This window comes from Nomascus leucogenys, chromosome 15 (assembly GCF_006542625.1).
Source record: "Nomascus leucogenys isolate Asia chromosome 15, Asia_NLE_v1, whole genome shotgun sequence".
Taxonomy (NCBI): Eukaryota; Metazoa; Chordata; class Mammalia; order Primates; family Hylobatidae; genus Nomascus; species Nomascus leucogenys.
In genome coordinates this window covers 107,285,979-107,297,702 of record NC_044395.1, presented here as the reverse complement: position 1 = coordinate 107,297,702, position 11,724 = coordinate 107,285,979, and the positions used below count along the sequence as shown (strand labels likewise).

The 11,724-nt window shown below is 58.1% G+C and overlaps 1 protein-coding gene across 4 annotated transcripts; it reads right to left on the bottom strand.

Moving 5' to 3' along the window:
• Positions 1 to 1,019: 1,019 nt before the first annotated feature.
• Positions 1,020 to 9,060, bottom strand: SLC39A13 (solute carrier family 39 member 13). Of its 4 annotated transcripts, none has more exons than XM_030794625.1 (10): positions 8,882 to 9,060; positions 7,151 to 7,459; positions 5,507 to 5,620; positions 5,083 to 5,204; positions 4,025 to 4,132; positions 3,846 to 3,935; positions 3,064 to 3,114; positions 2,631 to 2,763; positions 2,353 to 2,452; positions 1,020 to 2,222 (listed from the first exon to the last, which is right to left on the bottom strand). In XM_030794625.1, the coding sequence occupies exons 2-10, from the start codon at positions 7,449 to 7,451 to the stop codon at positions 2,147 to 2,149; spliced, it is 1,095 nt and encodes a 364-aa protein (XP_030650485.1). In that variant the 5' UTR covers positions 7,452 to 7,459; positions 8,882 to 9,060; the 3' UTR covers positions 1,020 to 2,146. The 4 variants fall into 4 exon arrangements, 3 of the variants coding, with proteins under 3 accessions (XP_030650485.1, XP_030650488.1, XP_030650487.1); XM_030794628.1 differs by having other exon boundaries at positions 2,635 to 2,763; XR_004026029.1 differs by having other exon boundaries at positions 2,168 to 2,222; positions 3,064 to 3,292.
• Between the last annotated feature and the right edge of the window lie 2,664 nt (positions 9,061 to 11,724).

Sequence of the window (11,724 nt, the reverse complement as noted above, 5' to 3'; positions counted from 1 at the left end):
CCGGTGTTCTTATACTCCACACATTCAGAAGGGTGTGTGGTTTCGAATAAGGGTCCCAAATTCTTTTTTCTTCTTTTCTCTTTCTTTTTTATTTGTTTTTGAGATGGAGTCTTGCTCTGTCACCCGGGCTGGAGTGCAGTGGTGTGATCTCAGCTCACTGCAGCCTCCGCCTCTGGGTTCAAGCAGTTCTGCCTCAGCTTCCTGAGTAGCTGGGATTACAGGCAGCTGCCACTGCGCCTGGCTAATTTTTGTGTTTTTAGTAGAGACGGGGTTTCCCCATATTGGCCAGGCTGGTCTCGAACTGCTGACCTCGCGATCCCCCTACCTTGGTCTCCGAAAGTTCTGGGATTACAGGTGTGAGCCACCACACCCGGCCCTTTTTAAGCGAATGAGAGCTTAATTTCACTGAGGCCAAACGTGGAGATGACTTTGTGGCTAGAGCTCCCTTCCCTGATTACATTTTCAGTCGAGGTGGAATGGGGGGCAGGTGGGGAAAATGCCCCGGCTTTCAGGTCTGTAAAATAAGGACAGCACCCTAACTGGGTGCGGTGGCTCACACCTGTAAGCCCAGCACTTTGGGAGGCTGAGGCAGGCAGATCACAAGGTCAGGAGTTCAAGACCAGCCTGGCCAATATGGCAAAACCCTATCTCTACTTAAAAAAAAAAAGTCAGGTGTGGTGGCACACACCTGTAAATCCCAGCTACTTGGGAGACTGAGGCCGGAGAATTGCTTGAACCCAGGAGGCGGAGGTTGCAGTGAGCCAAGACCACACCACTGCACTCCAGCCTGGGTGACAGAGTGAGACTCTGTCTCAAAAAAAAAGATAAGGACAGCGTCCTGGAGTTGGTGGTGGTGAGGGGCTAAAATGGCATACGGCCAGGCTCGTATAGGTGCTCAGTCATCGGAATAAAAAGTTAAGCCAGGAAGACATGGAATGTTCAGAGACGCACTGGGGTGACAGTTCAGAGACAAGGGCCTTGCCTGGCCATGGAAGGCTGCGCAGAACCAAGGCAGCCAGTATGTGGATAATATTTATTTGTATCTTATCTACAGAACAAATATTTACAGATACAAACGGAATCACAGCAAAGTTGCTACAAAACCATCCAGACCTCAATGGCCACTTCTGAAAACATCCACGGTCAAGGGCAGGGCCAGGCCTGGCTGTGGAGTGGGCCAGCTGAGTACCTGGGCATCAGCCAAGGGAAATGGTTGGGGATTATGGCTTCAGCACTCTCCCCGGAGCACATTCCTGAGCGCTGACAACGTGGAGCCCTCACCGCCCCCCCTACCCCAGCGGGGAGGGAAAGGGGCCTGAGCTGGGGAGGGCTGCCCGGGCTCACTGTGTGTCTGCTCCAGGAGTCCCTGGCCCCTGTGCTGGCAGGAGCACCCCTGAGCTGGACGAGAGGTCTCTCTGGCCTGGGGCTGCTCCCTGCCCGGCAGGCTGCTGTTTGGCAGCTGGAGGTGGCAAGAGCTGCTGGTGCTGCCAGGGCGTGTTGGCCAGGAATGAGCTCCCAGGGCAGCCCTGAGGAAAGGGTCTTAGGAAGTGCCTCCCAGCTCACTACTAGGAGCTGGGGACTGTCAGTGCTGAGTGGGGCTGGGGTACACGAGCACCTGCCTCTCCTTTCTTTGGCTTAGAAGTGGGGAAGGAAGGGCCAGGAAAAGGGACCAAGGCCGCCCCAGCCTTGGCCCCTGGGCCGCCTGAGGGCTGGCTGCGTGTGCAGAGGGGGCAGTGGGAGGTGGGCAGCTCTGGAGTTCCCTGCACCCTGGGATCCTTGGGCTGCTCTCACTCCCGGGGTCCCGGCAGGGCAAGGCCTCTGCTTGGGACCAGTGTTGCTGTTCCTCGCTGCTTACTCCAGGAGGTGAAGATGACAGGGCGGCAAGGAGAGGTAACCACAGCATGGCTGGGGACAGGCGCTACACTGGGCCCCGGACCCAGCACAGGGATCACAGTGTCGGTCTCGCACACACGCCTCTGGCCACATGTGCACACCACACACGTCCACACGCACCTCCCTCCTGTCTGGCGGGAGGCTCATTCTCTCTCGCAGGCACTCGCCCTCTCTGCCTCACATATGCGGTCACAGAGTGAATCCGAGCATCTTATTGCTGCAGGGGGCAGGGGCGTCAGGGCATCGGAGAAGGTTAATCCACGAAGAGCGAGAACAGCACCATCACCACAATGCCCGCACAGAGCAGAAGCAGCTGCTGCAGGGAGCGCCTGTGGGGAGGGAACAGGGCTCACGGTGGAGGCATGGGCGGAGGAAGCAGGCAGCGGCCAGGAGCCCTTCCCTCCTGAGCCCCTAAGGCCCCTGTGACTGGCAGTCCTCTTCCCCCAACAGGTCACTCACCACGGGTCCTCTTCTTCCAGGAGGTCAGGGAGCACGTTCACCAAGGCGATGTAGAGAAAGCCGCCAGAGGTGAAGGGCAGGACCCAGGCTGCCGTCTCCTCTGCAGCGGGAGAACACCCAACTGGGTACCCAGGGCACTGCGTGTGCTCCCCGCCTCCCAGGACACCACGTGTGCTCCCCACCTCCCGGGCCTGGGGACCAGCGGTGAGGTAGCCACACCCTTTGGCTGGTGCCCCTCTGCTGATGCCACCCGCCACCACCACCCGCCACGCCCGTACCTACTCCCTTGGGGGACTGGGTACAGATGGCGAAGCCCGCGCCCAGTAGGCCCCCCAGCGCTGTCGAGAGTTGCAGCTTGGCTGCGCTCCATCGGTCAAAGCCGGCCCGGAGCAGGATGGCAAAGTCGCCCACCTGAAGGGAGGTCCGGAGGTTCACCCTGCGCCCCAGCAGGGCCTGATGCCCTGAGTGCTCAGGTACGATATACACACTGAGCCCCCTGCCCTTCCCCACCCTTCCCCTGGGACCCCCATCCTGAGTATGGCGGAGATGGCAGCTGCAGGCTGCTGGGGTGAGGAGCTCCGGCCCTCACAGCCCAGCCCCAGAGCACCACACTGGGCAGGCCCAGCCCCACACCCTCCTGAGCTCCACACCCATGCTGATCATGGGCACTGTGGGGACCTGGGCCCCTGGGGGCTGCCCTACAAGCCTCACCTCATGGGGGATCTCGTGCAGGAGGATGGCCATGGTTGTCAGGAGCCCGATCTGCAGGGAGGGGAGCCGTGGCTGCGGGGTCTGTGTTGAGGGCTGAGCACCCCACTCGCCCACTCATTCCACAGAGGTTTACTCTGCTCTGAGCTGGCTCTGGGTGGGCACTGTTGGCCACTGGAAATACAGCAGTGACTAAAGGGGACAAGGAACCTGCCTTCACGAAGCTAGCAGTCTAGAGGGGAGAGACAGGACTCACTCAAACACTCACAGGCACTGGGAAGAAAAGGATGGACAGGGTGCTCGGGGGAGCAGGCCCAGGGACCAAATTTAGATGAGGAGGTCAGCAAAGGCCTGGTGGAGGAGTCCATGTAAGTCGAGGCCCCAAGGATGAGTTGTCAGCCACTCAAAGCGTGGGTGGGAGAACATTCCAGGCAGGGGGGGAACAGTGTGAGGTGGGAAAGATCTCGGCCAGCTGCAGAGTAGGCTGCCTCTGGGCCAGAGGCCAGAGGGAGGAGGTAGAGGAAGAAGCATCTAGGAGCAGGCAGGGGCCACGCCTAGCAGCTTGACAGAGGCACCCAACAAGGAGTGCTGGGAACAGGAACAGACCAGGGGCTCAGGATCAGAGAACGGCAGTGGCCAGGACAGCAGCAGGGAGGATGGAGTATGAGGGCCTTAGATGAGGGCGCTGGCAATGGAGGGGCAAGAAGCAGAGACTCCAGACACAGGCGGAATCCACATGGCTGTCACCGGAATCGCCAGAGTCCCACTGGCCCCAAGCCCCTCACCTTCTTGCTCACAAGGAAGCTGGCAGCCACAGCCAGCCCGTGAGTGAAGTTGTCGATGGTGTTGGCCAGCAGGTTGAGGTAGCCGCTGACCTGGGAAGGAGGGAAGGCAGAAGGCAGGGCTGAGTAGGGCTGGCCACTCAGGGCAGTGTGGCTGCAGGGGCCCTGAGCAGGCCACTCACTTTGATGCTCCGGACCACGGCACCGAGGCCGGGCTCTGCGGCCGGCTGGGCCAGACAGTGGCCTCCATTGAGCGCGGCGGCAGCAGCAGTGGGGTCTTTGTTGGGGGCCTAGGGCCAGGAGAAGGAGGGAGAGGTGACATTAGATGCCCCCCACTCAGCCAGGGCAGACAGAAGGGGAGAGAGAGATGGAAAAAGAGAGACAGGGGGCCGGGCACAGTGGCTCATGCATGTAATCCCAGCACTTTGGGAGCCCAAGGCAGATGGATCACCTGAGGTCAGGAGTTCGAGACCAGCCTGGCCAACATGGTGAAACCCCACCTCTACTAAAAATACAAAAATTAGCTGGGCGTGGTGGCGTGCACCTGTAGTCCCAGCTACTTGGGAGGCTGAGGCAGAAGAATTGCTTGAACCTGGGAGGTGAAAGTTGCAGTGAGCCGAGATCGCGCCACTGCACTCCAGCCTGGGTGACAGAGTGAGACTGTCTCAAAAAAAATAATAATAATTGGGAGGCTGAGGTGGGTGGATCACGAGGTCAAGAGATCGAGACCATCCTGGACAACATGGTGAAACCCCGTCTCTACTAAAAATACAAAAGTTAGCTGGGCGTGGTGGTGGGAGCCTGTAATCCCAGCTACTCGGGAGGCTGAGGCAGGAGAATCACTTGAACCGGGGAGGCAGAGGTTGCAGTGAGCCAAGATCGTGCCACTGCACTCCAGCCTGGCTGACAGAGCGAGACTCCGTCTCAAAAAAAAAAGAGAGAGAGAGAGAGAGAGGAGCCTCTCTTTTTTCTAGCTAGAATTCTCTGCTACTCTATCAGTTGGGTGCCCCCAAACTCAACAAACCCTCCCCAACTGCTGTCACCATCAGGCTACCAGAACAAGCTACATCAGGGGCTAATGCTGTCACTCCCAAAGAAGGTGGCCCAACCTCCCGCAGCTCCCAGGAGAGGGCCAGGAGACCCCTCTTTTCAGGGCTCAACTCAGACCCTGGGCCTGCAGGCCCCAGGCCCTACCACAGAACAGAGGCTGATACACCCGGCCCTTGAGTGTGGGGCCCACCTGGCTGGTCCCCTCCTCCTTGCTGTCCAGGAACATCTTCTCCAACGCCAGGAAGGTCAGGATGCCAGCGATGACCCATAGCCCCAGCTGCCGCTGCTGCTGCAGGCTCTGCCCCTCACCACCTGCAGGGGGCGGCAATGCCAGGCCAGGCCAAGCCAAGCCAAGCCAGGGCCGTAGGAGGGGGCCATTTGGAATGGGATCTCATTCAGGGCACCAGGGCAGTGACAAGGGTGGATCGGGCAGCTGGGGCCCAGAACTCCCACTGGGACCAGGGCCCAGAGACCAAGACAATGACCCTCCCTCCCAGGCAAGCTCTTGCCAGAAATCCAGAATCCCTCTCCTGGTCATCCTGGCCATCCCTGGACGTGGGCACCAGGCCCCCACTCCTGGCACTGTCTTGCCCCTGGCCTGTGGCCTCACTCACCAGGGCTGGCGCTGCACGTGTAGGCCCAGGCTTCGGGCAGCAGGTGCAGAAATACATTGCCCAAGAGTCCCCCCAGGGCAAAGCTGAGCAGCTGCTTCAGGCGCCAGGCCCCAGCTACAAGGGAGAGATGCGGGGTCTGGGGGCTGACCCGCTGGAGCTCCTGGCCTGACCTCCATCCCACCCCACTCACTGGGCTCTTTCTGGGCCTGCAAGGCTGGATATGGGTGGCTGCTCTTCCTGAGTCCCCCATCTCACAGCAGAAACACCACACCCTGCCAAATGCCCACAGGGCCACCACCATGTCATGGTGAAGAGCTGACAGGTCCCCACTCCCAACCCACTAGCTGGTGACCTTGGCAGATGACTTTGGAGACTCGGTTTCTCCATCTGTAAATTGAGTCTTATGGGAATTATTATTTTATCTTGTTTTGAGACGGAGTCTCGCTCTGTTGCCCAGGCTGGAGTGCAGTGGCGTGATCTTGGCTCACTGCAACCTCCATCTCCTGGGTTCAAGTGACTCTCCTGCCTCAGCCTCCTGAGTAGCTGGGATTACAGGTGCGTGCCACCACATCCGGCTAATTTTTGTATTTTTGGTAGAGACGGGTTTCACCATGTTGGCCAGGCTGGTCTCGAACTCCTGACCTCAGGTGATCTGCCCACCTCAGCCGCCCAAACTGCTGAGATTACAGCTGTGAGCCTTTTATGGGCTCTTATGGGAATTAAATGACAATATGTATAGCAAGTGCTCATTACATGGGAATTTTTCTCCTTTCAGCTGCTGTCACTCTCAGAAAAGTGGCAGAGATTTGGGGACTTGCAGCATCCAGAGTTGGAAGTCGCCTGCCTGAAAGCCATGTTAGAGAAACTGAGGCCTAGAGGACTGAGGCAGCTGGGTTTGGGGTGGGATCCCAGGGGAAACTGCTGTTTCCTGGCTGGGTGACCTTGGATTGGTCAAAGAACCTCTCTGTGCCTGTGCATCCCCACTTGTAAAATTGAACTAATAATCCAAGTGCTCCCTGCACTGACCCCGCAGGGCTGCTCTGAGGGTTGAGCGCAGGGCTGCTCTGAGGGTTGAGCACAGGCCTGACCATGGCCCGAGCAGGGCTCTGTTCACAGCTGTGGCCCTGCCCTCAGCCCAGTGCCTGGCACAGAGCTGTTGGGTAACCATCTGGTAAGTGAATGGTTCCTGAGCATCCAGCTGGCAGCACCAGCCCCTGGGATGCTCGTTTCTGACAGATTCCCAGGGCCCTGGTCCACCCCTCTGGGGTGGGGGATAGGCACGTGCATTCTTAGCAGCTCCCTAGAGCTCTCCTGCGTTTCATTACAACATGTTATTTGTGAACGGGTAGTACATGCTCATGGTACAAAAGGGTAGTCAAGACAAAGCTCCCACCTGTGCCCACATCCCCATCTCCTGGACTCCCTCTCCAGGGGCAGGCCCTGCTACCAGGTGCTCATAGCTTCCTGGGGAAGCCAGAGCCAGCCGCCCCTGGCTAGATAACTCCTAACAGGACCAAGGGGAGAAGTTCTATTCTATCCTCTCCCTCCATCTGAGACACTCTGTGACCTGAGGTCTCCTAAGAAGAGCAGCAGCGTGCTTCCCACACGCTGGCCGGCCCTGGGCGCCATCGGAGAGTCACCCACCTTCTGAGCGCAGCATGGTCCCCATCTCTAGGGGAATGACGAGCAACGGGAAGACCCCACTGAGCCCCACCATGAGGGAACCCAGGAGGGAGCAGATCCAGGTGTCCAGCCGCTCTCCGCTCAGCAGAGCCCCCCAGGACTCGCTTTCCTTGTTGTCCAGGCGACAGGCCGTTGCAGTGCCCCGGCTCCGGAGGGCCGGCTGGGAACCCCCAGCCCTTCCCAAGAACTCCAGGGCAAGGGCAGTGAGGAAGAGGAGCCTTGGGCCTGCCATGCCACAGCCAGGGCAGAGACATCCAGGCATGCCACGTACTGAAAAACACAAAGGCCACCTACATGAGCTGCCAGCCTTGGCTGCACACCTGCTTAGGAAACGTGGCACCTCCCTCCTCCCCGCAAGGGACCCTGGCATCCCCCCTCCTGCTGTCCTTGCCAGAGCGTCTGAGCATCTAAATGCTGGGTGCACAGCAGTGGGGCCCTGTGTCTCCACACCCCACTCCTGAGCACTGCGTATTTTTTCCTTCTGAGCAGCTCCAGACTGTGTCAGCACCTCCGCCTGAGGCTAAACTTTCCCTAATGACAGGGTGAGGCGTTGGCTGGCTCTCCTCAGCCACCGGCGGTGCGGCCCGGCCCAGCTGGGTGTCTGGCTGCCAGGGGGGGCTCTGCCGCCCGCGACACCCCAGAAACTGAGGCGCCCCTTCTAAGGGGATGGGGTGGATTCAGAGAGACACACGTGGGGAAACTGCGCAGCTGAGCCAGGGCAAGACCATCCACGCTTCTTCCTAGGGTATGAGACCAATGTCCCCAGGGCACTGAGGGCGACAGGAGATGGGGCTGATGAGGAAGGAGCCTTTAGCCAGGGGATGCCTCTCTCATGTAGAGCGCAGGCTTTAGAGCCCCCACTGTGAACTCTATGCTGCACTTTGAGCTGTCTAACTCTGGGCAAATCTCTGAAGCCCCCCCTCTGAGCCTCAGTGCCCTCATCTGCAGGAGAGGGATCAATATCACCTGCCTCAGCTGTGAGGACGAGATAAGCCTGAAAGTGCAGGTGGATGTGCCCGGCATGAGGAGGCCCAGAGGCCCTGCCTGTGCCAGGGAAGGCCTGGAGCTCCCTGCAGCAGGAATGTGCCCAGCCGGCCGATCACAGGATGTGGACGTGAGTCAACCAAGCGAGAAGTTCCATCTGGAAACTCGGGCATGAGGTTTAAATGTGGTCTGCTCTGCCTCAGGCTGGCTGTGACCTTGAGCTGGTGACGTCCCTGCCTCAGTTTCCTCACTTTCTGATGGAGATGGGAGGGGAAGAAAGCAGCTGCCTCTGGGTGGTGGCAGAGATGCCCATGTCTGGGACCTCCAGGCCTTAACTAATCAGGGACACTGATGAAGCCAGCGGGGCTCCACTGCGGACCACAGGCAAGACTGGGCCAGGACGAGGCGGTCACGCAGAGGTGAGGGGACCACAGGCTAGCGGGAGGGAATACACGGAGAGTCCGAGGGGAGAGGAAAGTAGAGAGTGAGAGCGCCAGAGAGAGGCGGGTGGGACGCGGAGGGGACAGCGAGGGAGGGATGGGGCGCGGGGCGCGGAGCGATGGGGGAGAGGAAGCCGAAGCGGGCGAGCCTGACTCCCGGGTCCTGGGAGCCGGCCCAGGTCTGATGAGGACCAGTCGGACGGGGTGAGGGATCGGCCGGGTCCATCACGCCCGGGGCGCGGGCCCCGAGGGTCCGGCTGGCACTCACCGTGCGGCGGCGGCGGCGCTCCGGGCGGCCCCAGCCATCCAGCTGCGGTGCCGAGCCCCGCCCAGGCTGTGCCCCGCCCGGCCGCCCGGCCGCCCGGCCCCCGGCCCGGGGCCGCCCCCGGCGCGCGGCCACGTCACAAGGGGCCTGTCCGGAACCCGAGGGCCGCGTGTCGCGGGGCCGGGGGGAGTGGCGGCGGAGGGCGCTTCCGCCTCGCGGCGGTGGGGGACCCGGGCAGAGGGCGCACTTCCGTTTGGGCAGGGCTGCGGGCCGGAGGGGAGGGCCGGTCGGAAGTGGGAGAGCCACACGCACCGCGCTCAGCCAGGCTGGGCAGGGACGGAGGCGGCGGCTCTGCGGGGACCGCGATTGGCCGGGCTGCGGGGCTTGCGGGTCTGGCCGCCGCTTCCCGTCCAGGGCCGCAGTCTGCCCGCGGCCGCACGGGGGCGCGCCCGGCCGCCAGACCACGCCACCCAGGTCGGGCTGGGAGGACTGCTGTGCGCTCCTGCTCTGAGTCAGCCCGGCCTGGCTCCTCCATGAGCAAGGGAAAGGGGAAGTGCCTGCCGCAGGGAGGGGCCTGGCCCCGGGAACCTCAGAAGAGGGAATTTTATTCTTACTCATCGAATTATTTTTATGCTTTGGTTTTTCACTGGGAACCTCAGGCCACTGTCTCCAGGGTTTGTAACCCTTTGGGGTCTAATACATGGTGGCTGGACCCTGCTGATGGAACTCCAAACTTGGGAGGCGAGGGCTCTGTGCTCCCCTCACCTGGAGGAAGCTAGACCTGACCTCTTTGGTTAGACTAGGGCAGCAAACACTGGATGGCAGTTCTTATAACCGCAGTTTACTGAGCACCTACTATGTGCTATTCACTCTACTCGCATTATCTCACTGAATCCTCATATTATCCCATTGTGGTGGGTACTGTTAGCCCAGGGTCACACAGTGGCACAGATGGCAGAGCCAGGATTCAAACCTGGGTGTCCTGAAGCCAGAGTATGTGATACCATTTCTCACGTCTAGGTCCTGAACAGCAGTGGGAGTCTGGCTTGGCGTTTCCAGTTTGTATTCTTCTCTGGAAATCAGCCAGTATAGGAGAAGATTCAGGAAGGGGCATGTGGGTGCTCACTTGGGCAGAGATAGCGACCGAGTACAAGTCTCTAAGTCTCTGACCCTCATCAGCCCCCCATGGCAGCTCCAACCATTTACTCTGACACTTTCCCCTCTGCTGGGGCTCTTGAGAGCACACTCAGCTCTCAGGGCTGCCTCATGTTGCAGTGTTGGCCTTCCTTAGACCGCCAAATTCTCCCTGGTGGCCCAGCTTGTCTTCTGAAGCTTTCTGTCCATCTCACCCCACCGGGCCCATACAACTGCCAGGACGTTCTGTTCCCTCCCTGAGTTCCAAAATGGAATCCCTGGGTTAGTTTCTTGGCAAAGAAAAGCTACTCAGGGATCCTGCCCTAGGACTTCTAAAATGCCCCCCTCCCTGTATGCAAAAGCGCTCCATCTTATGCAAAGCACTTCACAATATGCAAATGATTTCACAATAACACAGTCTGCATTCCTGCCTCTGGAGGCTGAGGGCTCCTAGCGGCCACCCAACAAGAGGATGGGCAAGACCCAGCCAGAAATGTTACTTGGTGCCAATGCACTACCCTTTCCTCCCACCTGGCCTGGAATTCCCATCGGATGCCTAAGGCCCAGTGGCTCACATCTGTAATCCTAGCACTTTGGGAGGCCTAGGAAGGAGGATCTTTTGAGCCCAGGAGTTCCAGACCAGCCTGGGTAACAAACTGAGAACTCATCTCTACAAAAAAATTTAAAATTAGGTGTGATGGTGCGCACCTGTAGCCCCAGCTCCTCAGGAGGCTGAGGTGGAAGGATTGCTTGAACCCGGGAGGTCAAGGCTGCAGTGAGCCCTGATCGTGCCACTGCACTCCAGTCTGGGTAACAGAGCGAGACCCTGTCTCAAAAATCAAGAAATAAAAAAAATTTATAAATTAATAAAATACTGAATTAGATCTGCAGGGGTTTCCAGGTGTGTGAGAAAAGTGAGATGCAGAAATATTTAATATGATCCACTATTTTTATTTTTTAAGAGACTATTTTAAAATAATGACAAAAAGAAACCTTGTATATGTATATGTGATTAAAGGTATCAGTATATATAAGTCTATGTATAATGAATACATAAAAAACATAGATAACACATTAAAGTGATATTATGGATTCTATGGTGGGAGGAACTAATGTGAATAGGGAAGGAAAAAATGTTGAAGGAAAACAACACATTAAAAGATGTATATGGCCATATATGGCCAGGCGTGGTGGCTCATACCTGTAATCCCAGCACTTTGGGAGGCCAAGATGGGCAGATCACCTGTGGTTGGGAGTTCAAGACTAGCCTGACCAACATGGAGAAACCCCCTCTACTAAAAATACAAAATTAGTCAGGTGTGGTGGCACATGCCTGTAATCCCAGCTACTCGGGAGGCTGAGGCAGGAGAATCGCTTGAACCTGGGAGGTAGAGGCTGCAGTGAGCCGAGATTGCGCCATTGCACTCCAGCCTGGGCAACAAGAGTGAAACTCTGTCTCAAAAATAAATAAATAAAAAAAAGGTGTATATGATCACATGTATGCAATGTGTAAAATTGTATACATATATCAAATCTCATCTCAGATATATGAAAATCTCACTATATAAAATCTCTTTCTCTTTCTCTTTTTTTTTTTGAGACAGGGTCTCACTCTGTCACCCAGACTGGAATACAGTGGCACGATCTCAGCTCACCGCAACCTCTGCCTCCCAGACTCAAGTAATTCTCCGGCCTCAGCCTCCCAAGTAGCC